Source organism: Cyanistes caeruleus, chromosome 4 (genome assembly GCF_971803275.1).
Source record: "Cyanistes caeruleus chromosome 4, bCyaCae1.hap1.1, whole genome shotgun sequence".
Taxonomy (NCBI): domain Eukaryota; kingdom Metazoa; phylum Chordata; class Aves; order Passeriformes; family Paridae; genus Cyanistes; species Cyanistes caeruleus.
Window position 1 is genome coordinate 3,729,051 of NC_141704.1, and position 25,698 is coordinate 3,754,748.

The following is a 25,698-nucleotide window of genomic DNA, read 5'->3' on the forward strand; positions in this document are numbered from 1 at the left end:
AGCACAACAGGTCTTTTAGGTATCCCCAGCTGGATGAGACAAATCCATCCTGAAAATCCATCCTGAGTTTGAAAACAGAATTTAAATTGATTGCTTAGTGATTGAGAACTTTTCTGCCAAGCATCCTGGATAAGGGTCATCATGGCTCATATTAACTATTCCTTTCTTTGATGCTGAGTTGTGAGATAAATATGTGAGGAACATTAAAAACTCTTGGATATATTTGTTTTCAGGTAGTGAGTACTGCCACAAGGTTCTTAAGTCACCAATGCCTAGACTGGGTTCCTTAATACTTCCCCATGTAAATACGGCTGAATAATACAGATAACTTCCTTCCTATTCTTATTTGCAATCATCATTTCCTTGGCCTGAGCAAAAAAATATTGAGGAACTGGTAAATGAAGTGTATTATTGCATGGTCATATTTGCTCCTTGTTTTTATTACCAGGAAGTTATAGTGAATCAAGTATATTTAATCCTGAAAAGTGCACAAATCCTATAAAGTGCCCAAGTCCTAAGACAGCCCCTGTAGTGAGCTCCTTACCCAAGATACCATTTCTTTGCTTGATTTCAGTAACAATTGTTTATATTATCTGTAAAATTATGGAAATATAGCCTAGATGAATTATGAGGTGAGTATGAAATTTATTGGCAAATCCCTGAAAAGAAAGTGCCTTTAAAAGGGTTCAAAACCGTGTCAAATGGAAGAGCATATTAAGAGGCAGTGATTAACTACCAGAAGAGAAGGATGCACTGAGAGGTGGTGCCCAGGTGAGCCTTTGGTTTTTCAGTATTTCCAGCAGTTCTCTGGATGATCAAGACCAGTTGGCAATGTCACACACAAAAAATTTAAATGTAACTCTGAACTGTACAGCACATGCAAAGAAATCCCTTGTTTTGTGCTGTGACAGTGAAGCCATGGGTAAGATGTAGGCATTGCACGCTGAGAAAAGCATGGAGCAGCAGTGGGAATGAAAAAAGGGTCTAGGAAACCTTTGCCAAAATAATGGACCAAATAACTTGAAGCTGTCTGAGGAATGATGATGGAGAGGGGGACAAGGCAAGAGCCATAGCAGTGGCAGTGATGGAGCTTATTGAGGCAGGACTAGATAAGCCCTCAAGTCTCCTTCCAGCACTGGAGTCTAGGGACTATTTAAATAGGGCACATCCCCTTTATTAGAGGCATCTAAAATCAAGAGAGACGAATGTGAGCAAGTTTTAATGCTCAGTTTTGCACATCCCACTATTCCCATCCCACCTTTGCCCCTTAAATTGTCAAGTGAACTTCCAATGGTTGAAGATCACCATTAGAAGCCTTTCTGCTGCATGTCAGAAGGCACCTTTCTGCATCTTCTTTGCCTTCATGGGCTGGGTAGATGCTTCTGTTTAAGAAGGTAGAGCTCTGTGCCTTCCTTTAGCTCAGTGAAAGCACAGCTAATCTTGTCTGTATGAATTTTGTTGAGTCAGCTCTGAATTTACCACCTCATAGGAAGCTGATGTAGATGTTCCAAGAACTGGGGCTAAATTCTCTGCCACAGAAATTAAAAGCAAACATTTGCATTTCAGTTCTTAGACCTTAATGTAGACCCTTACCCTGGAGGTGAAAAAAAACCCTTCTGAACTGGATAGATTTTGAGGATTACTTATAGAAAAGCAAACGATTAGAACTTCTAAATACAAATAAATAGTAGTGGAAACTATTTAGAGAAATCCTCATCTTGGGTAGCTTGAAAAATTTCTAGATCAAACCACTAACCAAGAAAAGTTGCTGTTCAAGTGTGAAAATTGGTGTGGTACTCAGGAAACAAGTACAGAGTGAGAGAAAATGAAAAGCTGTGTAGAAAGTTCAGGCTGCATTTTGTTTCAGCCAGGCTAAAGAAACAGAAAATAATAGGAGTTTTTCCTTCTTGAGCAGAAATTATCAAAGCTGACCCTTTAGTTCATTCAGATGCAGTGTTCATGCCTTGTTTCTTCGCTTCAAATGAGGCTCAGGACTTTGTCCAACATCTTTGTGATGAATCCCAAATCCTCTTCTTACAGAATCAAGTGCAATCCTTCCAATTATTGCCAGAGTAACTCAGGCTGAGATTTATTACAGACGTCACACCTGATGATTTGGGACAGAATTTTGAAATCATGATTTCTTGTGGTTGCTGTAGGATTTTCTCAGTAGGACATTTTTCTAATGAACATTCAGTGGTTCTCAAATACTGCAGTGACAGCAGTATTCAAGCAGTTGTAGATGAGGCAAATTAAAATGGGACAATTAAGCACTAATGAGGGAGCACTGATGTTCAGCAGAGCAGGACATTGGAAGACATGAAATTATGGGTAAGATATTAAATAAATAACTCACTGGTGGGGTTACCCTTTCCATTGGGTAGATCTCCGTGGCCTGCTTTGGTGCAGTTAACCTAAAACAATTTTCATCAACTGAGCACTATTTGTGCAGAGGAGAAGGGTGGGCTTGGGATGGGATCTTTGGATTATCAAATCATACAATTAGAGAGTCACAGAATGGTTTGGGTTGGAAGGGGCCTTAAAGATCATCCAGTTTCAACCCTCCTGTTGTGGGTAGTGCTACTTTGCACTATCCCAGGTTGCTCCAAGCCCTGTCCAACCGGGCCTTGAACACTTCCAGAGATGAGGAATCAACAGACTCTCTGGGAAACCTGTTCCAGTGCCTCAACACCTTCAGAGTAAAGAAATTTTTCCTAATATCTAATCCAACTCTACCATCCTTTGGCTTAAGGCCATTTTCCCTTGTCCTATCACTCCATGCCCTTGTGAGAAGTGCCTCTCCAGCCCTCTTGTGAGTCTCCTTTAGATACTGGAATGCTGCTCTAAGGTCTCCCTGACCATGAGATGATGGATGTTTGAGATGCAAAGATCTGAGTAACTTGACAAGCCTGTGGAGGATTCCAGGGCACTTTGAGACTTTCTCCTGAAGGAGCTCAACTGCTGAGACAAGATGAGAAAAGAATTTTGGATCAATAAGGTGGTTTTCACATTTTCTCTGTTAATGAGATGTTGGTGTAGACACAGACTTTTGAGTTAGTCACCCATCTGCTGTCACGGTGAAAGAATAGGACAGGCAGCAGCTCAGATGACCTATTTCTGATGCCTGCCTTGGGGTGAAATGAGCTCCACTGTGAAGTGGCTGCTTCTCTGCACTGGCTGTGATCACCCAAATGCAGCAGATGTCTCATTTGGTTTGAGGATACCCACCAAACCTCCCACCAGGCATTCAACTGCCACAAACAAACTCTGCCTGCTATAATTAACACCAAACATTGCCCTGCGTTACCTTGGTGTTCACAACAGTCTCCCAGCGCTTAGAGACCTTGGCAAAAACAACCTCCCTACCACCAGGTTTAATCTCTTCAATCAGATGAACTAGAAATTTGTCAGCTGTCCCGGGTCCAGACCCTGTCACCAACTCCACCATCTCTCTCTGACTCTCGTGCACAGGTTATAAATGCTGGAGCACAGCAGGTTTGGGGCTGAATTCTGAACAGCTTCACTCTTGAAGGGTAATGCAACTAAAGGTGAAAGCAATGGCCTGCAGCTGGCAAATCTGTGGTATGGAAAGGTCCAGGATGTCCACACAAGTCCAAGTAAGTACCTGCTCTGTTCAGGGCCTCTGATGGTCAGTGCCTCTCTACTGTTAAGAGGAAAAGGAAAGAGGAAGGTGACCTAGACAGGATAGAGCTGACTATAAAGCATGCAAACAAAATGCAGGAGTTATTTCCATAAAGTAGTTTATATTTCATGCCCTGGAGCTGTTCTTTCAAGAAAACAGCAGCTATTTATCAGGCTGTTCAGCACAAGTATTCTTACCCTGAGGAAGTTCTTCTCTGACCTTAAGGAATTAAACTGTCCACATTTTACAGCCAGACCTTATTTCATCACCTGCATCCATCCAACTGAGGCAACTGCCTGGTGGTTTGCTTTGGAGGTTGCAGAGGAATCATTCATGTGGGCCAAACGTCCTCACACCTCCCAGAGATCAGGACAAAGCTCTTTGTAACTTAAGAGCATTCAGTGCTGAAAAGGGATCCTCACCCCAAAATGCTGAGTTCAGACAGTGAGTGCAATTTGCTTTGAATCTGAATGTATTTACCAACTACACAAAATGTGCAAATTTTGCTGGAGGTCATCTTTATCCAGCAGAATTCCATCATGTGTGGGATGGTCTTGTGCTTTGCAAGAGTACAGTGACACTGCAGGCAGGAAATCAGATAAAAAACCAACATCTGGGATCTTTTATATCTCTTCCGGATGTATACTCACCCTCTCCTCTATTGATGCCTCTGATTATCACAGTTCAGCCCTTCTGAAGTCCTGTCTATTTTGATCACTGCATGGTGATAACCAAAGACAACCCTATACAGTCCTCTGAAGAAAGCATTAAACAACCTTATAATTTTAGGTCCTGTCCTAAGGTAGATGGTTCCAACTCCTAAATGTCTTTATTTCTAGTTCCCAGAGATCAACATTCCCTCCTTTTGAGAGTATGTTGCAACTTACTTTTAATATAGGGAATTATTAAATAAGCCTCTGAAATTGAGAATATTTGGGATAAAGAGTTTCACATGTCCCCATGTCACACAGAGGCTGATGTCACTCGTGTTGAAGGAACAAAGGGAGGACAATTTCCAGGGCTGATTTACTTCCTATCAGCCAGACTTCCCCTTGCTCAGATGACCTCATGACCATCTTCATTATATCTGTCACCTGCATGATACAAAGAGTAGCACACATAAAACATCTCATTAGCCATTTTCATGGTGAGCAAGTGGAAAACCTTGGAAGTGGAAATATGTGATGTGACTAATAAAAGCCTGACATTGAGCCTCCTCAATTTGGAACGTTTTTGTCAGGTCATTTAAAGTTAGAAGTGGAAAGTACTCCAGATGCTCTGCCAGATATGTGCAGCTTAGACTATAAAAGAATAGATGAAAGATAATATGAAAAAATAAATCATAATAGAATTATAGTATCTACCTGCTTGGCTGTTCAGTATTCACCAAGATGATTACATCTGTATCATCTCTCTTTAGTGGGATCAAGAAAATTCAAAAATTAAATATTTGCACAAGGACAGTAACTGCACACATTTTAATGCAACTGGGTTTGCATCCTGGTTGTTGTGACGTCTCAAACATTCATGCACAGCCAAACCTCAGCTTCTCACACTCCCCAAAAAAGTGACACATCTGAGCAGAGCTGCTGGCACTCACTGATTGTCACAGGTATTGCTGTGAGTTCCCCATACTGCCACAGCCTGGCTCTGCCCTTGGAATGCTCCATTCTGGCAACATCCAGCTCCAGTGTGGAGCTTTGAAATGAGAAATCATAACCAACAAATGGCAGTTTCTGATACATGGGAAACAAGAGGAGCTAAGAGAGGGAGAGCTTCATGAGAAGGACCTGCTGCCAAAGGTAACAAGCATCAGAAGGAGCCCAGAAGAGACAGCTAAGAACACCTCATCCTAATTTTGGCTCCTCAGCTAACTCCAAATGTGGATAGGGGAAGTTACTTCCTTGCCTTTCTCCTTGCCCAACACCTGTAAACTCTTGATTACAATAAATTCTCAATAAAAACCCGCATCTTAACTGCAGAGATGCCTCTATGTTCTCGTACTTTGTCATGTTCAGTGTCCAAGTTAAGACAGGGTTCTGTCTTAGAATCACAGACTCATTTGGGTTGGAAGGGACCTTAAAGATCAGTTTGTTCTATTCCCCTGCCATGGACAGGGACACCTTCCACTATCCCAGGTGGCTCCAAGCTCTGTCCAACCTGGCCTTGAACATTCCCAGGGATGGGGCAGCCAAAGCTCACTACACACACAGTAAAGAATTTCTTCCTGATACCAATGTAATTCTGTCCTCTGTCAGTTTAAAGCCATCCCACCCCCCTTGTCCTGTCACTCCATGCCCTCATACAAAGCCCCTTTCCAGCTCTCTTGGAGACTGCTTAGGTACTGGAAGTTGTCTGAAGTTCTCCCCAGACCCTTCTCTTCTCTGGGCTGAAGGATCATTGAAAACATCTCCTAACTCTGAATAACTAGAAAACAACAGAACAGAAGTTCAGTCAAAATGTTTCTACCTTACATTTAAAAAGAAAGAGAGAAAAGCTTCATTTGTTTTTGCTTCAGGAAGTTCTCTGCACCAACGGAGAAGAAAGTCCCTTTCTAAAATAACAAGAAATTCATTAGCACTGCTTGTACTTTTTTAAGGTCACCATTACAGATATTTTTGATAACACATCCTTTTACGCACATGTGGTCTGGTCTGATGGTGGAGATAATGCTGTTTACCTGAAAAGTAGGTTTGGGTTGGGGTTTTTTTATGTCTTCCTTGGTTTTCAGGAACAGAAGGATGGACAGTGCTCACACCTGGCCATTGCTCATTTATGGTTTAAGGCATTGAAATGAGTGTAGAAGGAAAAAACAAGGCACATGGTGAACATTTTCAGGTTGGAAAAATGAAAGCTCAGTGTTCAATTTCCATCATTTGCCTTCCATGATACAATGATCTGATCCATGGTGGAAATTACTTTAGAGGACTCTTTCTTTGGCTACACTGCTTTTTTTTTTTCTTGAAGAAATATAAGAGTTGACAGGCTGGGCTACATTACCCATCAGGGCAGTTCAGTATCAAGGTCTTTTCAATAATCAGGATAATATTTCTGAAGGAAGAGGCAAGAAATCCTGCCCAGAAAAATGCAGAATAATCAGACTTTGGTCCTAATCTTGTTTTAACTTCCAGTCATTAGGTTGTTTTATAACATATAAAAGTTTTCCTGTCTTGAATGAGATATACACTCAGAATACACACACAGCTAGCTCTTTTTTTCTTAGTCTGGCAGAGTCTTGTGAATTGTAGAGTTATCAAAAACTGCATGGTAAGCAATTATGTATTTTCATAAAATTAAAACTATGACCAAAAAGAAGTCCTAGAATATAAAGTAGAATATGGAAAGTGCCCCAGCAAATTAGGGAAGTGCTGTTCCAAGGATTGTGTTCTAGAGATCAACTGGCCACAGTCCATGCTTGAAAATGTACTGGGCATCTCAGTTTTAGAAAGCTAAACCTGGATGCAATTAATTATATTATAATTGTAAAGGATAACACCTCTGAGTCTATATTTCCATATATATATATATATATATATATATATATATATAGTCCTCTTGTAAGATAGAAAGTGTAACTTCTAAACAGCTGGAAAATGCTGCCTGGAGCTTGAGGAAGTTCCAAATCCTAAACCAGCCATATCCCTTAGACCAGACTGGTCAGGCGTGAGGATGTTCCAGTGTTCCTGTCTCTGTTGTCATCACACACCTCTGTGGCCGAAACAATCTGGAAGAGTTGGCATATAAATCCTCTAGGACTATCCTAAACCAGCATTTTCTTCTTTCAACAGAATCTGAACATCTGTCTCAGCTTCAAAAATTCACCTGGAATATCAGTGTCACTGGATACACTTCAGGGCCCAGGATGATCCACATGGGAAGAAATCCATGCAAAAAGACAGACGAGGCCATGTCCCAGCATAAAATTCTGCATGGAAAAGAAGCTGAATTTCTGTTTAAAAGCTGGGGATACCTAATGGAGGAGCAGAATTCCTTTTGACATTTTCCCAGTGGTGATAGCACTTGAGTAAATCCAGAGCAAGTCTGAATACTAAATCTTCTTCATCTCTCTGGAGTAGTGCAGCAAATAACAAAGCCATAGAAATAATCACAGACTCATCAAACAGTTCAGACTGGATTGGATCAGGATGGCGACTGCACAACCTCTCTGGGCAACCTGCTACTATCTATGAGCATCTCAGTGCCCATCATTGTGCTTTATCACCAAATAGTTCTGTTTATGCCAAGAATGTTGTGACAGCCACCATGACAGGACGTCAGAGAATTCTCTTTGAACTTCAAGTTCTCGGACTCAGCTGTTTTGGGCTGAAAACCGTGGTTCATGAGAACTTGATATAGATCTTGAGCAAGCAGAAGGGTAACCTCACCTATCTGTGAATCATCAGAGCAGAGGCATTTCCAGAGCGATGTTGCTCTGCCCGGTAACAACCCACAGTTCTTAGAATTTAATCTCATATCCAGAATTTTATTTCTGTCCAAAAAGACTATCTGTCTTTTTGCCTTGGATAGAGCTTTCATTCAGATGTTTGTAAAGCTGATTTTCCTCTCCACTTCCAAAACCTCCCTCACTGTTTGACTTGGCTTCCAGTATCTTTCTCAGTTATTAGTTTTAAAACCGGTGACCAATGCAACAGAGCTTTAACTCTCCCCATCCCTCTCATTTCCATAAAATCTCAGAATCATAGAACATTTTAAGCTGGAAGTGACATACGGGGATGAATGACTGAGTCCAACTCCCAGCAAAGGTTCTTAATCCAGATCTTTGTGGGTCCCTTTCAACTCAGGATCTTCTATAATTTGAAAAAATACAAACCTCCTGAAATTCATCCAGTTTCTCAGGCAGTGGGATTTTCAGCATGTAAGAAACCTGCATTTTTGGCACAGAAACCCTCTGTGTGGCTAACACAGGGGAGCTCTGAATAATTTCTTATCCAAATCCTTCCTCCAGCAGAGCAGCACAACTTTTTTTTCCTCAGTGATGGCAGATATCCCATCTGTACTGAATCTAGTCATGTGTAATATTTTCACTGTTATGTTTTTGACGTTTTCTCACTTCTTCAAACAAGCTTGAGACAGTGGCGGTAGGACAAAATGGTCATTTCCTCATTTAAAGCATGTTTTTTTTCCCATGGCTGGCCAAACTGCAACACTCCCTGTGCAGTGTCAAAATCAATGGAGTTTTCTTTAGCTGTCATCAAAAATATTGAAGTATGTTGGAAACTTCATCTGTGCTGAAATGTTTCTGTTCTGAGACATTTCTTACTCATTTTAGTTATGGAACTCAGCCAAAGTATGAAACTAGGTGAAAATGTGAAGCAAGTAAAAAATAGGGGAAAAACCCCCACGATTTTCTGGGGGTTTGGGTTATTCTATATATGGCAAAAGGCACTGTTTCCTTCACTGCTTTCACAGTCATCCTTCACTGCTTTCACAGCCACATTTTCAGCTGTTCCCTTAGTAGAATAAAGATTATTTCAAATGCCTTTCTAACCATTTTCAATTCCTTCAGGTTGTTACTCCTTGAAGTTTGGGTTGGATTTTTTTTAAGGCAGCAAACCTAAGCCGATCCTCCCAAGCCAGGACAAGTTTTCTACAGGGATTTTCCTCTTCATAATTCATTTTACCCTGTGGGCAAAGCTGAAGATCATTGGGAGGACAACAGAAAACATTTTCTGGGGGGAGGTGGGGGGGTGGGGAAGGAAAATCAAATCCAGAAAGGTTTGGAGGTTCTGCCAGGGTCACCACAAAAAGTGTCATGTGTAGCAGGGTCGGTTCTCTGCTTGGGATCTCCACCAGTGATTGGAAACCACCACTTAATGGCTTTTAACTACTTTTACAGCAGGTTGACACTGCACAGATCAGCCCTCATGTTTTGCTTTTGTGTCATGTGCTGGTCCCCACCATTTCTCACCTGTGTGAGTGGGAGACCCTCTGTTCTCCTGATCCTCAGAGGTTCCAGAGAGTGGTTTCTCACAGCAACCCCAAAAAACCTCCAGTTAGGTTGCCATGCACTGCCCTCTAATGCCATTTTGGCATATTAGCAGCCCTCACCCTCATAGATCTGTAACACAAAACAAATCATTCACATCCACCAAAAACTGCTGTCAATGCTTTAGGGAAATGAGACATAAATTACACATTTATAGGCTGCTTCCCCCAACCCCCCCAGCACTGCTTTATTTTACACATTCTTAGAGACCACCATGAGGGAGAAAAATAAGGACTCCCTATTTACCTTTTCTGGACTGTTCTGGGTGCCTGATGCTTCCAGGGTCCCCTTCAGCTGCCTCTTTTCACCCAGCACATCTGATTTCTTTAGTTTTTTTATTGCACTGCTGCTTCTCAGAGAGGATGAGATACCAAGGAGTGCAGGTGGCCACTCAAACATGCATGTGCATGTTGGATTTATGAGGATATTTTCTCCTTTTTTAAGATTTTAATGCTTCCCAGCAGCCTGTTTGCTTTCGTACTTCCTTCCTTCTTTCACTAAGCAGGCATTTCTGGAAAATTATCCACAATGAATGCAGCATCTCTTTCCTTAATGGAAGCAGCTGATTTAGAGTTGCTGCTGTGTGTGTTTTGTTAGTGCTATTTTCTCTTGTGTGCATTGCTTTGCATTCATTACCACTGACTCCCATCTGCCATCTCATCAACCAGCCAGTGCCATGCCATCCTTCTGCAACTTCTTGCTTCCAGCTTTTGGCTGATTACTCTGAAAAAAATGGGATTTGCAGCAAATTTCTCTACCTTGGCTGTTCACCTTTTCCAGCTGGCTTGTTGGTACAGTGAGGGGTTCTGATCAACCAGATTCATCAATCTGGTGACTCTTCTCACACTGGGAATATCAGTTTATTCACAGCTTTTTGGATCTCCCTGTAATTAATCCCATCTCCCCTCCTCTCCTCGCCTCATTTTGGAGTTCAGGAGACCCAGCTGCATCAAACTCATCTCAAAATTATGAGAAAATTTTGAGGCTGGGAGAAAAGAGCTGCAAGAAAACAGAAAGACAAAGCCACATGAGATTAGAAAGGCAGGTACAGAGGTGGGACTGGTGACACAGCAATGATGGGTGGGATTCAAGAGGAAAAGCAAACATGGAAAGGTTTGAAATACAAATGAAAAAAAAAAGGAAAAAATAGCTGGAAGATCAGACTTCAGCATCTGTGAGGGTCTGTAGGAGGCACAGAGCTGGCCAGTGCTCCCCCATCTTTGCAGATGTAGCTGAAAAGGAGATTTCAGCCACAATTCACCAACCTTCAAGATGTGTAGTGTTGGGGATGACCTCATACATTTCTCCTCCATTTCATCTGTCTGAGACCTTAGCAGCAGGGTGAGGTTTCTTTATCTGCCTGCAACCCCCCCAGTTTAATGAGAAGGATTTTCTTGGCTCCTTTGCTCCTAAATGGGTGTGTACAAATACGTTGCGGCTATTACTACAAACAGCGACGGACTGGTTTTGATCCATGCCTAATGCACTTTCTAGACTTAACCAAGAGCTGCTTCTCTCCTTGTTAGTTATCTCATTCATGGCTTTAATATATAGTTATTTACAGGTCTGATAATTCAACCTTTACCCTCCCTGTTATGACTTGTTCTGAGAAGGAACTGAAATCTCCTGTTGCTATCGTGTTTTCCACCTTTGCAGACTCTAATCTCCTTTGAGTTTCCCCCTGTGGCTGTCATGCTGTGGTATTGCTCTGTGACATTTCAATCCACAGGGATTTCTCTCAGTACCTTCTGATGCAATTAATTATTTGATTCCTTCAACATAGGATACATAGTTATTTTCTCAGTAGGATTCTTAAGCTGTAAAAGTAGTGCCTTGCTGATTTTTTTTTTCTTCCACAAGGTTACAGACATGTGATTTATATCAATCCTTCCTTTAAAAAATGCTGACATTGCTAAAGGAAGAAACCATAGGAAGATGCTTGAGCCTCTATAAATAGAATGAAGATAATTGCTTCTTATATTTAAGAAGTTTTCACTGTCATTATGAAAACAGACACATCTGTAAATGCTTTTAGAAAGACTGGGTTAATAGAAAGCAGCGTAAGTGGGAGGGGAAGTAGTAGCTTTATTTTATTTATTTTTTCATTTAACCACGGAGAAATAAACTACACAAGTAGCACAGTCGGAAGCAATGCTGGAGATAAAGACTTTCTGATAAATACAGAGATAATGTTTGTAATGTTTTGAGGTTGAGGTGCCAGATCTATCCGCTTCAGGGCTGGAGGTTGTGTTTGGCTTTGCAGACAGTCTTGCATGTTCTTCTGCATCATCAAATAGTGACGAGCATAAATACAGCCCTGCCTTCGGTTCCTGTCACTGTCACCGCACAGATCAATCCCCTGCTCTCGGGAGAACGCTGGAGACTCCAGGGAGGTCCTCCCTCAGCCTCCTCTTCTTCCGCAGAACAACCCAAGCCCCCTCAGGGCTTCCCCTCCAGACCCTTCCCCATCCCCGTGGCCTCCTTCGGCCGCTCTCCGTGGCTCAGGGACTAAATAATGATTAAATAAAAGCTCCGAGCGCAGATTACACACGACGAGCGCTGTGAGAACCCGAAGGAACCTGGGCTTCTTATTGTTCGGGCAGGCAGCTTCTTCGCCACTGGAGGGGCAGCTGAGGCGGAGGCAGCATTCCAACCGCCCCCTGCCCTCCCAGTCCCCGGCCCCCGCCGGTGTCCGGTCCGCACTGGGACGGCTCTGAGGGGCTGCAATGGCGCCGGCGCCGCTCCCTCCTCCCGCCGCCGGGGGACGCTGGCGAGGGGGCGCGGGGCGCAGTGCGCAGGCGCGGCCCTTCCCGGCGTGCTCAGCGCCGGCTCATGGCGGCGGCGGCGCCGGGACTGGTGAGTGGTGGCTTCAGGCCCGGCCCCGGCCGTGTGGGGAGGCGGCTCCGCGCCCCGCGGGGTGTGGGGAGGTAGAACAGGGCGGCTGTGCCGCGCTCAGAGGCTCCTCGGAGGGGTTTGGGCCTGTGGAAGGTAGGGCGGGGAGTTAGGGCCTGCTTCGCCCCCTCTGTTCCCGGAGCGACGGAGATCGCAGCCCACCCTTCCTTTTATCGTGGGGACAGCCCCTGTGCCTTGTCACTTGTCCCTTCCCCGCGGGGACAGCGCCCTCCCTGCATTCATCCGTACATCCATATGTTGTCCAGGGAAGGGCAGCGGAGCTGGGAAGTGTCCGGAGCACAGGTCTGAAGAGAAGTGGCTGGGGGGGCTCAGCCTGGAGAAAAGGAGGCTCAGGGGGGACCTTGGGGCTCTGCACAACTCCCTGACAGGAGGAGACAGCCGAGGGGTGGTCGGGCTCTGCTCCCAGGGAACAAGCGACAGGACAATAGGAAATGGCATCAAGCTGCCCCTGGGGAGCTTCAGGCTGGACATTAGGAAGAATTTCTTACCAGAAATGATGTTTAAGTGTTGCAGCAGACTGCCCAGGGAGGTGGTGAAGTCCTCATCCCTGGAAGTGTCCAAGGGAAGACTGGATGTGGCACTGACTGCTCTGGTCTGGGTGACAAGGTGGTTTTCAGTCACAGGTTGGACTCGATGATCTCATAGGTCTTTTCTAACTTGATTGATCCTATGACAGTACATTCTGTCTCCCCTTGGATAGCATCAGTCCTGCTGCCAAAATCCTACTGCTCTGTGGCAGGTGGGAATTCCTACAACCCCCTGTCCTCATCCTGTGAATCTGTGCCTTTATAACCCCTGCTGTGTTTTATCCTGAGGCCAGATGTTTAATAATCTTCAAAACCTCCTTTTTTTCATTATGCAGTAAACTTCTTGCAATTGAGCCCTGATTGTTCATATTCCACTGCAGGATTAAATTAATTCTTGAACAGTTTTCATTACCTTTCAAACCATCCCTTTTATACAGCTTTGCTCTAGTTATGTGTATTTACCAGAAGTAGCCAGAAAAAGGTCAATTTTATCTGGCTTTAGGAAAAGTTAAATAAAAGGTGGTGTACCCATGTATGCAAACTATTAGCAAATAATCTGGAAATAGGTTTGTGGTGTCATCTGGAGTTTTGTGGGTTTTTTCTATTTTCTTTCAGTTTTAAATTGAAGGGAAAATGTCACTTTACGATGACTTGGGGGTTGAGACCAGCGATTCTAAAACAGAAGGCTGGTCCAAGAATTTCAAACTGCTGCAGTCTCAGTTGCAGGTGAAGAAAGCAGCTCTCACACAAGCAAAGGTACAGTCCCTTTATGGTTTTGCTTTCTTTCAGACTTGTGTTCAGTGCATTGTGTTTGTGACCTCAGAATACCGATTTGGGGTAATTTTGCTGGTATTTGTCTGCAAGGTTGTAGCAAAGAGCCTGGCAAAGCTGAAGGGGAAAAGGGAAAATGCATTTTTCTTGATGTCTCTTGGAGGGAGTGTTGCAAAATTAAAACTGAAGGAAGCACTGATGTATGTGCAGCAAACATCTGAGCTTTTAAGCAGCAGAGCCAAAAGCTGATCTTCAAGTTTAGCTTTAAAGAAAATGAAATTCAACTTTATACATTTTTTTTAATGGAAGTAGGGGGTCACATTGTGATTTATTATTTACATGTTTACATCATTTTATGGTTGTTATTTAAAAGGATCTTGGTGCTAACCTGCAAGTCACCGTGTATTAGAAATTTTTACAGCAAGTATTTCCAGAGTAGAGGAAAGGGAGAAGTGCAAGCTGATTTTTATTAGACTGTGACAGAGCCATTTTCTCTTTTTATTGCTGCTTCTTTTTATTTCACCCTTTTTCTTTGAGCAGTGTTGATATTTTGATTCAGACAGGACACAGGTGCTTTTTGGGGTGTGCAGGTTCTGTAGTGAGACTACTTAATTAAAAGAAGCAGTAGTACTAATGTCAGATACTTAAGTAGCCATAGCATTTTTTCACTGGAATTATTCCTGATTTATGCTGCTGAAATTAGGGGCAGGATTTAGTTGATAATTGGAACAAACTGCATGGATGAAATTTACTGAATTCTGTATTAGTTATATTCTTTGTCCATGTAACTGATGTGCAGTGTATCCATAGCCTAACAGAAGAATAGGATAGGATTAGAAAACTCAAGAGTTCAGAAGAGATTAAAATATTTTATCTGATGATAAATGGGAAGAGCAGTAGATCTTTAGAATAAATCTGAGTTTCTTAGAAACTAACTCAGTTCAAACTCACCTGAAGTGATTGGATGAATTTTTAATGTGTATTTCTGGTCCCAGTCAAAACCTAGGACCATTCATCTACCACTGCAAAGTATATCAAGTAAGCTGATTTTTAGAAAACTGCTTTATCTTTTTTAGACATTGTGTGTTTTGGTGATTTTTGCAGAGTCAGAGAACAAAACAAACCACAGTCCTTGCTCCAGTGATTGACCTGAAACGAGGTAGCTCCTCTGATGAGAGACAGATCGTGGACACACCCCCTCATGTGGCAGCTGGGCTAAAGGTAAGAGCAGAGCAGCTAAAAGCACAGCTGTTAACTAACGTTTTGGAAATTGAATATTTTCTAGTGGTCAAAAAAGTAATTATTTTCTGATAGTGTCTTCCTCTGCTGAGAATTATTTAATTAACATTTCAGCTTTATTCAGACTTGTGTGTGGTACAGCATGGAATTACCATGGTTAATGTGCACTTTTAAAACAATGTTATTAAAGTCCTGGAGAGCTTCAAATTACTTGTTAAGACATCAATTTGGGCAGCTAAATAATGACTATAATTGTGCTTGCACCAGTGTTGGAACTGGACCTGTATAACAATCAACTGAAAAATAAAAGAAAAGCCACCTAACCTTTTAAACGGATTTCTCATGGTAAGGAGTCAAGAGAAATTCTCTCCCTGCAGCTTTTTCAAAGAAAAAGTTCTGAAATTATTCTTTCAGATTAGAGGAGAGCAGTCTGTGTGCCTCTGTTGGTATTTTATTAATAGTAGCTGATAAAAAAGCCTGATGAGATTGAGTGGGAGGACTCTGGCAGATGGTTGCAGCAGCAAGATGTCGTAAAGCTTCTAATAATGCATTAATGGGGTTTGAAAAATTCCTGTCCATGCTGATTTGCTGCTGCTTTGCATTTTGCAATGGGAGGGGGTGGTTCTTTCTTCATGGGAAAAATTTGATGTAACGAGAGACTGGATGAAATATTAGTTTTAAATAAAGCCAAGATTTCTTCTAGCACTGGTGGGATTAGGATATTTCTGACATTACAGAGATCAGGAATTGGAAGTGTTAAATTTTTGCTTTTCAACTGGGTGTTGTTTTCAGATCTCAGCTAAATTATTTACTTTGTTTTCCAGGATCCTGTCCCTAGTGGTTTTTCTGCAGGAGATGTGTTGATTCCCCTGGCAGATGAGTATGATCCCATGTTCCCAAATGACTATGAAAAGGTGGTGAAACGTCAGAGAGAGGAACGGCAGCGGCAGAGGGAGCTGGAGAGGCAAAAGGAGATTGAAGAGAGAGAAAAGTAAGGCTTTTTTTTTGACACTTGACATATTGACTCTTATCTAAAGAATAGACACATCAATTTGTTCAATTTTATTTTTCTACTTTCATGGAAGTTCTTAGAGTTCTTGTGTATATTGCATGCCTTTAGAAACAAGTGCAGTGTTTTAAAAAATGTTTTAATGCTCTTGGTAAAAATCACCTAACAGTGCAAAAACAGTAAGATTTAACAGCTTTGCAGCCTCTTCAGCTGAAAGACCCTTGTCAAAATTATTCTAAATTTACTTTGTTTCAATAATAGCAGCAGTATTTGGGTATTTTGTGCATCGTTATCAGACTTTGACCATGCAGGTGTTTTAGAGTGTTTGATGTCAGTGTCACCTGACTACAGAAAAACCTTTTCCACACTCAATGATGAACCATCCTTTCTTCTGAAAACTGCAAACTGATCCATGAATGCATTCAGTTTTAAATGTAGCTAGCCCAGACTTTGAGAGGCATAGTTGCATTTCCTTTTTTAATACTCTACAATCAGTAATTTAATTATTAAGTAGGTTAATTATGTGCTTATTAAGCTATTGTCTCTGCACAAAAGAAAACACTGGTTTATTTTTAATGCCCTTTCCCTGAAGAGGAAAATCTCTGTAATCATGTTAAAGAAGTTGAATGCAGATTCAGTATCTGACTGTTATAAGTGGTAAAATGTCAGCCAGCCAGGCAGAAGATTATATTTGCTCATTTCAAGGAAGTGAATAAACTATCTTCATCACAGTATGAATCATCTGAAATCTGGAATTACAGTTCTGCTGCCCTGCTTAGATTGTGGAAATTAATATTTCTAGTCACTGGGTCTTCTCTTGGTTACATCTTTGTTGTTTTGATGGAGAAGGAATGACTGAGGCTCTGCCCTACTGGCATGCAAGACCTCAGAATTCTGGGATGTCATTCCCACAGCTTCAGCATTTACTGCTCTTTGGTTGTATTTGTATTTGTGTGTGGGCCAAGAGTCTTTATACATATAAACATTAGAGAAAAGAGATGAAAAATGCATAATAAATTCTGATTTCAGACTGAAACAATTGCAGCCAAACCTGCATCAGTTGTGTGCTTTGAGAGTATAGGCTATGCATTTGTTTTGATTTCATAGTGTAGAGATTCAGAAATTCTGTGTGGCTCCACAGTAGACCTGTTTCTAGCATCCTTTAGCACAGTTTTGATGGCTGTGATCTCAGAATGAGATGTGATTTGTGCACCAGGTGGTGCTCTTAACTTTGGAGAAAAAGTGCTTTTCTTTTTTCTTTTTATATTAAAATGAGTAATTTTCTTCTCACATCAGCTAATACCTGAAGTGCAAGCAAATTTTCAAGCATTTCTTTTATTTCACATTAGAAGTTATTCCTGAATCTTATATTAAATGCCAAGCAAGCTTCTCAACAATCTGATGTTTAAGCATGAGGATATTTTTTAATTGAGTAAATGATACTACTCTATATAGCCTGTGATGGGAAATGTAAAAGGGATTCTGTCCAGAGCAGGGTGATTGATTAATCAATGTCTGTTACCTTACTATTTGTTCCAACACCTTTTCCACAGTAGTCATTCAGTCACTCTGGTGTGTTTGGACAGGATTTATTCAGATGCTTCCTCCTTTCCATGCATTCTTCTTGGCTGACTTGCAAGTGGAAAATTATCTTAGTTTAGATCCATCATCTGTTTTGCCAAAAATGCCCCAGGAGTGTAAAAGCAAAGAAACAAATGGTGAAGGTGTTAACTTGCACTTTGATGGGAAACATCTTAAATGCCAGTTGGATGGAGCAGAATAATTCACCCTGCAGAGGTGGGATCACAAATTAAAACAAAGAGGTAACTTCCATGGGTTCTCATCCTAACTTGCTGTATCTCCTAGAAGGCGTAAAGACAGACATGAAGCCAGTGGGTTTTCAAGACGACCAGATCCAGATTCTGATGAAGATGAAGATTATGAAAGGGAAAGACGGAAAAGAAGTAAGGGAACTACTTACGGTTTTGGTATGGACAGAGAAGAAGAAGAGGGAGGGGAATTCACAGTTCTGTTTCATGGATTCTGTATTTCTCTGTCCTCATATGAGTACACTATTAATTCTGAGCCTTTAGAATAAATCTGGCATTTTATTACAACATAATATAATGCAGAATACTGGTATTTTTCCATGGAGGCAGATGGCAGCCAGATTACTTGTGGAAATATCTCTGTTTAACCTTGGTTTGTAGATGCCTGTGGTAAGTTCCTGCATGGTGTAGGTTCCAGGGAAGGGGTGAAGCATGACATCAAATCAGGCTGTGAGAATCACTGAGTTTTTCACTATTGTAGCTTTTCATTCCTGCATTTGTTACATCAGTGCCCTTAGAGCTTGTCAGGTCATGTGGATCAGAAATACATCTTTGCATAAACAAAATGAGTTTTTATTCTCTTTCAGCAACAAAGTTACAGTAAATAATTCAGGTTTGTTGTGATATCCTCCAAGTGTGTTGTGTTCCATTTTGCTCATAGGTATGGGAGGAGCTGCCATTGCACCACCCACTTCTCTCGTTGAGAAGGACAAAGAACGTGAGTACTCCAAAATCCTCTTCTCTAAACCCAGCAGTGTTGATTTCTCACTCAGCTTTCTATTCAGTTCAGTCCTCCTGCTTTTCCCATTGGATTCTTTTAGCAGCAGGACATGAACAAGTTCTTGGTTCATGGGGGCAGGCTCTGGGGCACCTGTGATGCTGCCCTGCTTCACATCTCTGTTCTGAAGAAATCTTTCTGTATTGCTGGACAAATGGCTTGGCAAACTGGGCTGTTACAACCATGTGCAACTACACACTTCTCATATAAAAGAGGAAATGTCACAGGCAGGTTTTTCTGGGTAGACTAGAAATCTCCACAGTGTGGAGAGGGAATTTTTCCATTGCTCTTTCCTTGAGGAGGTACTTAGTGAATATCTCTTCTAAAGGAGTTATGCACTAGAGACAAAATTTTAGAAGTTTTTCAGGGTAGTTTAGCTGAAGAGATTTGTGTGCAGTGGTGGTGTGAGGATCTCAGTTGTCCACGAGATGGCATCATCCTGCTATAGGAACAAAATAATCCTTTTTTTTTTTTTTTTCCTATGTCTTAACTGTTGTAAATTCTAAAATTTAAAATAATTACCAGTGTGTTGTATATTTCTAAAAGTAATAAGGAGAAATCTTAAAAAAAGCTCAAAGCTTTTCTTTGGGAGTCATTGTATTTAGGACAAGATTAAAATGAAAAAATACCTCAAAGCTCAAGTGAATGATAGAGTGAAAGCATTTGACATATGTAAACATTCAAAACCGAAAGACATTGTTTTTAGTAAATAATTAAGAACAATTGATCAGTGTCAAGGAAAAGTAAATACAGGCTGGAAATAGTAGAAATATCCTTAAGGAGAGATTTTAAAATGTGACATGGTCCCACAAAGAAACCTTTGTATGGCTTCTTACTTGATGCTCAAATCCAGACTGGAAAAAAACAAGAAAATACTGGTGTAGCAAAAGTTCCATAGTCCAGTCTATCTGCTTTTTGAATAGGAATTATTTTTCCTCATATTATATCTTCAAACTTCATGTCTGACCTTTTATTTGATAAGATACAATAGCTAGTGTACAAGAAAATATTCTAAAATTAGGTCAGTCTGATAAAAGTCTGTAAGTCCATTCAAAAGTTATTTTTTCTAGTGTTCTAGTATGGGGTTTTTTTTTCATTTTGCTATTTAACTTGTCAGTGAAAGGCGATTTAATAATCTAATCAGTACGATTGAGATATCCAGATCCCCAGGAAGAGCTGCAGTTCAGAAATTGCCAGTGAAATGGGTTTCATTCATTCTTTTTAATAGACTGGCTTCTCTTCTCTGCAAATGTGCAGTGTATTTTTATTACAGTCCTTGGGCCCTGAGTTGTGTGCATTGGTCTATTTTTGTCGTAATTCTGTTCCTGATGAATGGGAGTTTGTCCTCCAGATAAAGTCTTTGTAGTGCAGGTGGTTTCTTAATGTTCCTTTTCTCCATTTAATAAGAGGTTAATAAATGCATTATAGAGCTGTGGAGAACTGCATCCAGTGAGGAAAACCCAGAATAACTCACATGTTGTTTCTGAGAGAGACAGAGAGGTGAGGGGATGTTAAAACAGCATGTGCAAAGGAAACATTCTTCTGATTTGGATTTATGTGGGAGACCTTTTCATAATTTGTTAGAATTTTATTGAAAAAATCCCAAATGTCTGTTTTCTCCAGCTGTAGCATCATTCCCATATGAGGAAGAGTCGAGACCTCGGGCACCTTCTTCCAAAGCAGCCATTCCTCCTCCAGTGTATGATGAGCCAGAGAGACCTCGTTCTCCCACAGGACCCAGCAACTCCTTCCTTGCCAACATGGGGTAAATGAGTGACTCCTGCACATTTTGTGGGAAAAGGCATTGGAAGGTGGTGGAAACCAAAACTGAAATAGTTTGTCAGGAGAGAAGAGCACAACCCATTGCATGTATGTGGTTAGTCTGAGTTCAGAGAGTCCAAACTGGCAGGATACAGGAAAAAATGTGGATTGACAGGACTGGGGGAAACACATCTGAGGTGGTTGCATTCAGGGCTGTGCTTTTAAGCCACACTCCAGCATAAAGTGTTTATGGCCTGTACAAGCCAAACAATGCAGTGTACTTGAAAACACAGGTGGCATGTTAGTTCTATTTTGCATAGCAGCAAATTGATATTTCAAATCATTTCAGCTCTGCTTTGCTCAAGAATTTAGAATGTATTTGCATGAGCGTAACAGCAGCTGTGGCTGCAAATCTGCCCATTTACTTTCCTGCCTTGTATGTGGTGCTTGTGTTAACTACCGTGACTAACTTCACAGAGTGAAGGTGAATCTTCAGCTAAAAACAGCTTAGAGACCTTGTTTTTGGGTTTAATGGTTTTTTTTAATTGTCCAGAAAAAGATAACCAAACTTGGTACTGTTGGACCAGCTTGTGCATTGTTACCACCTCTAATTAACAGTACCATGGAACCCTCACTTCATTGAAGGAAGGGCTAAAACTCTGACCTCACCTGCCTTACTTTGACCTCACAATTTGCTATTTCTTCTGTGACTTAGTGTTTTAATCTTTCAGCATTACCTAGCCAGACGTTTTAGCCTTTTGCTTAGAAAAAAAAAACAAACAAACATGTAACTTGTAGAAGCTCCTATCTTTTCTGTCTCTGTGTAAAGAAATTTTAGGCGGTAGAATATTTCAGCACTCAGGAGAAATACAGTGTTAATGTTTTGTGGAAGGAGCCTTTATGAACTGATGTTTTTTTTCTCATTGCAGGGGGACAGTAGCTCACAAAATCATGCAGAAATATGGTTTCAGAGAGGGCCAGGGGCTGGGCAAACATGAACAGGGGCTCAGCACAGCACTGTCCGTAGAGAAAACAAGCAAGAGGGGTGGCAAGATCATTGTTGGTGAATCTACAGAGAAAGGTAATTGTGTCCTGCACCAAGTGTGTGAGAAATGAAGCTCCTGGGTTTCTGTTTACCATCTGTCCTTGTTGAAAACATTGGAGTTGGAAAAATTACTCATATTTGTTCTTGTGGACAAGTGATCTTGTATAGTTTGGTTTTTTTTAGCTTATCCTACCCTTCCTCCATCAGTTGTCCTCCTTTAGTGTTGGGGAAGCATCTTCACTTACAGGGCTGATCCTGCTCTGCCCTGATGGCTTTTTGCCTGTCACATCCTGGTGATGTTTCTATCATTTCCCTGCTCTTGTCTGATCTCGAGACAACATCCAGGCTTCTGAGCACAAGTGGTGGAAGTCAGAATACTTTTAGTCTTGTAGTTCTTATGATACAATTCTGAACTTAGGAATTATTTCCCTCAAAGAAGCAGTACATTGTCAGTGTTACTGCTTAATTCACACCATTGGAATTGATTTTTCTGCTAACTGCCATTCCAGTGATTGTGAAGTAACTGTTCCTCACCAATATGAAATTACATTTTGTGTCTTTTATTCCATCGTTTGATCAATAAGATTCTGATAAAGGTCCCTAATTGAGCTTTAATCTTAAATTATTCCGTGATTCACTGTTCTGTCTTCAAACAGAAACGGGCAAGAAGGCGGATTCCAACCCCTTGACTGAGATACTGAAATGCCCAACTAAAGTGGTGTTACTGAGGGTGAGTTGGGAGTAAAGGAATGTGTCTTGGTGTTGAAATGTTTAAACCTCTGTTCCTGATACAAAACTCTGCACAGTACAAATGGTTCTGGCCTGCACCCATGTGGTGTTCTGGAGAAATTATGTGACTTCCTGGGTACAGGCTGTGACTTTAAATCAACACTGCTTTAAATTGTTCAGTTCCTTTGTCTTAGTGACAGGGATCTGTCTCCTGTAACTGTTGAGCTTGTGAAGGATTTGTGGTCACAGTTCACAGAGCATCTGTGATTTGTCTACACAGTCACCTGCACAGACTCCATCCAGTGAGTTTGGTTTATTCTTTGACTTTCAGAACATGGTTGGTGCTGGGGAGGTGGATGAAGACCTTGAAGTTGAAACTAAGGAGGAATGTGAGAAATATGGCAAGGTTGGAAAATGTGTCATCTTTGAGGTGAGAAATAATCTGTCTCTCTTTTTGGCTGCTCTGTAAGTAAACTGAGCACTCATCCCTCACAACTGGAGTGTTACTGCCTAAGAGGGCATACACAGACGATCTCTCAGGGTCCTTTACTGTGTTGAAATTCCAGATTTTCTGTATCTGTAAGATACAAGCTTCTAAGAATAGCAACTGTGCAAAAATCACTTGAGTATTGTGTTTTTTGGAACTTTTATATTTTGTTCTTTCACTGTCTTTGTGAAGAACAGCAGTTGAAGATAATATTCTCGTTACTGTTCTAATTACATGTGGCTTGGGGTTTTTGTTTTGTTTCAGATCCCTGGTGCCCCTGATGATGAAGCTGTAAGAATATTTTTAGAGTTTGAACGGGTTGAATCTGCAATCAAAGGTAGGGTCCTAAATTGTGTCCTGTGAACCTCAGAGTTAACTTCTGTGGAGAGGTTAAACAGTCTCAGTGGTCAGGCTGTTCATTTAAAGAGATGTTTATTTTATTGAATTGCTGCTTGCTGATCTGCTCTTCGTTTCAATTTCAGCTGTTGTGGATCTAAATGGAAGATATTTTGGAGGCAGAGTGGTGAAGGCTTGTTTCTACAACCTGGACAAGTTCAGAGTGCTGGATCTGGCGGAACAAGTTTGATTTTAAAAATCTAGCTCGAGGTGTCATTGTTTTGGCAATCACGTTTTCAGCAGTAGGCTGGGAATAAAGAAGAGAAAAGTAGCTTTCCTAGCAGACTGGAAACAAGCCTCATTGAATGGATTTTACACATTCGTTGTGACTTACGTTTTTTTGTAATATAAAGCCCTTTGAAAGTAAGATTCACGTCTGTGTGGTTTTGAATTGCACATTTCTGCTTTCTGCTCTGGGGATCCTGGTTTTTTTGAGCTTTCAGATGACTGCTCTGTTGAAAACCCACTGCTGAGGAGATGCTTTGTCTGTATTCCTGCTTTCTTTGTTCTGGTGCTTCATCATGGAGTCCCTGTGCTGGATCCACAATAAGTCTGGAGCTTTGGACAAGGACTGTGTGTATGATCTTCTCTTCCCTGATGGTCTCTCCTAGAGTTAGAGCCTTGCTCTCCTGAGTCCTCATCTCTGCACAGCAGTGATTTGGGTCATTGGGACAGTTGCAGCTGATTTTTCTCCTGACTCCAGGACAAAGCTTCTGTGCCAGAATGGAGACTAAGATAACACGGATTGAGTCTGTCTTCACAGATTAAAAAAAAAAGTCAAAAAATCCATGTCTAATCCAGGGAAGTGGAAAGAGGAGGGAATTTAATGGACTCTTGGCAGGAGCTCTGTGCTGTTGGGCAGTCTGTGCTGGGAATATCCAGGGATAATTGATTTCAGGTCGTTAGGCAGGGAGATGGGAAACTCCCTCCTGTATCTGGCCAGCTATCAGAATCTCACTTCTCTAACTCACACATAGGCAACTGACTTTGTTTAATAATTTCAAACCTGCTGTTTGCTCTTTCTGTTTATGTTTCTATATTTGAGGTCAAACACTATCAGGGTTAGGATTTCTTTTCCTTTTGGGAAGGAATGCCTGTGGAAGTTTTCAACATAGGAGGCCATGGAGGGAAGTTCTCATGAAAATCTAAAGAGCTGACAGACTAAACTACTAAACACTACTACTCTTATTTTTAACTTGATGTAAAATAGTACACAGCTCTCTGCTCCTGGTTTTATGTTTGCTTTTTGTTTGGGAACAGTATGTGACAAAGAGTTGGCAAGAGGTGACTCTGCAGTGGTGGCAGTTGTCTCTGCCCCATTGCACCCAGAATTGTGCAGATACTGAGGTGGCTGTGAGCCCTGAGGGCATTTTAGCTGTTTGAAAGCTGATGCTGGATATCTTCTTCCTGTTACACACACGGACTGGGGGGAGGGGGGACAGACCTGTAGTTCAACGCTGTGAATATCTCCAGTTCTTGCCATTCTGTTGAGTTTTGGCTGCAGATTTCTCCTGATAAACCCTTGGGTCTTGTGTTTTGCTTATTTTGTCTGCTTGTGTTCCACTAACCTCTGTACAAACATTTGCTTGTAAAACAGAATTTTTAAAAAAACTGGTATTTTACCTGCTGTGTGTTGGCTTCCTTACTCTGCTCATGTGTTGTGTAAGGCAGTCCCCCAGAGCTGGGCACTTTCTCTCATTCACCCTCACTGCAGCAAAGGCGAGGAACAGGCCTGACACCAAAACCACAGGACTTGGGGCAAAAACAGAATCTAGATTCTTTTCCTACCTCTGCTCTTCATTTTCTCTTTGGCTTTGAGCAACACTATTTTGCTGCTGTGTAGTAAAACAAAGATAGCCTGGTATGAATTAGCATAGGTTTGCTTGTGGTACTCAAATAATTTGAGTGGCTGCTGTAGGAAGTTTAACCACTGGTAACAATTGGAGGTGATCTGAACATAGCTTGAAATATGACTTGGCTTTAAGCAAAGTGATTTATTTATGGCTCTTATTTCAGAAAATACCTATTGAGTGACTGGTCTGTAAGCATTTCCTGAGTTGCACAGGCTGGATTTTGTGCCTTTAAGCAGCTGTTCTGCTTTTTAGCACCAGCTTCTGAGCTTCCAGTCTGGTAACTTGGAGGTTTTCCATTTGCTGAGAAAGGCTTTATTGACAACTTTTGAACAATTTCATTCTGAGAATCCTTATTGTGGTTGAAGACAGGAGTGAAGTTTATCCATGAAAATGTAGGGGGGAGAGAGTTTGTTAATTTAGTATTTAGTGTAGGAGATTCATGCTGTAAATGAGGTGTTCTTCTGTACCATGGGGATACTGAAGTAAGCAAACCTGGAGCAGATCTGCATCCCCTGAGTTCCATCTGCATGGTGGGTGCTGTGCAAACGTGTGACAGTGGAGCCAGGTGTGTAAGCAGGTGATGCAAACAAACCTGCACAGGTGTGGAAACCTGCAAAGGTTCAGACACTCACTGAGCTCTGTGTCAGACTTTGTTTCCTTAGCAGGAGGCAATTTTTTGCAAATGCACCTTCTCCCTGTTTTTCAACTCTG

The 25,698-nt window shown here is 41.5% G+C and overlaps 1 protein-coding gene and 2 long non-coding RNA genes across 12 annotated transcripts in view; 2 read left to right on the top strand and 1 right to left on the bottom strand.

Annotated features, from left to right (window-relative positions):
- Positions 1 to 9,151, top strand: part of LOC111923147 (uncharacterized) — a 32,148-nt gene extending 22,997 nt beyond the window's left edge. Inside the window, exons 2-3 of the long non-coding RNA XR_002860943.2 lie at positions 3,472 to 3,617; positions 7,432 to 9,151. This is a non-coding gene — a long non-coding RNA (uncharacterized LOC111923147). The remainder of the gene's footprint in view (positions 1 to 3,471; positions 3,618 to 7,431) is intronic.
- On the bottom strand, positions 6,907 to 12,432 carry LOC147653387 (uncharacterized). Its single transcript, XR_015286052.1, has 4 exons — positions 10,916 to 12,432; positions 9,897 to 10,649; positions 9,573 to 9,722; positions 6,907 to 9,286 (listed from the first exon to the last, which is right to left on the bottom strand). It is a non-coding gene; the product is annotated as an uncharacterized LOC147653387 (long non-coding RNA).
- Positions 11,892 to 24,756, top strand: RBM17 (RNA binding motif protein 17). Of its 10 annotated transcripts, none has more exons than XM_086886403.1 (13): positions 12,497 to 12,577; positions 13,069 to 13,186; positions 13,706 to 13,846; positions 14,966 to 15,082; positions 15,925 to 16,091; positions 17,976 to 18,073; positions 18,600 to 18,656; positions 20,340 to 20,481; positions 21,407 to 21,558; positions 22,179 to 22,252; positions 22,583 to 22,681; positions 23,003 to 23,075; positions 23,221 to 24,756. In XM_086886403.1, the coding sequence occupies exons 3-13, from the start codon at positions 13,724 to 13,726 to the stop codon at positions 23,322 to 23,324; spliced, it is 1,206 nt and encodes a 401-aa protein (XP_086742529.1). In that variant the 5' UTR covers positions 12,497 to 12,577; positions 13,069 to 13,186; positions 13,706 to 13,723; the 3' UTR covers positions 23,325 to 24,756. The 10 variants fall into 10 exon arrangements, with proteins under 10 accessions (XP_023774556.1, XP_023774557.1, XP_086742528.1 ...); XM_086886406.1 differs by having other exon boundaries at positions 17,979 to 18,073; XM_086886407.1 differs by having other exon boundaries at positions 12,538 to 12,638; positions 17,979 to 18,073.
- The last annotated feature ends 942 nt before the right edge of the window (positions 24,757 to 25,698 follow it).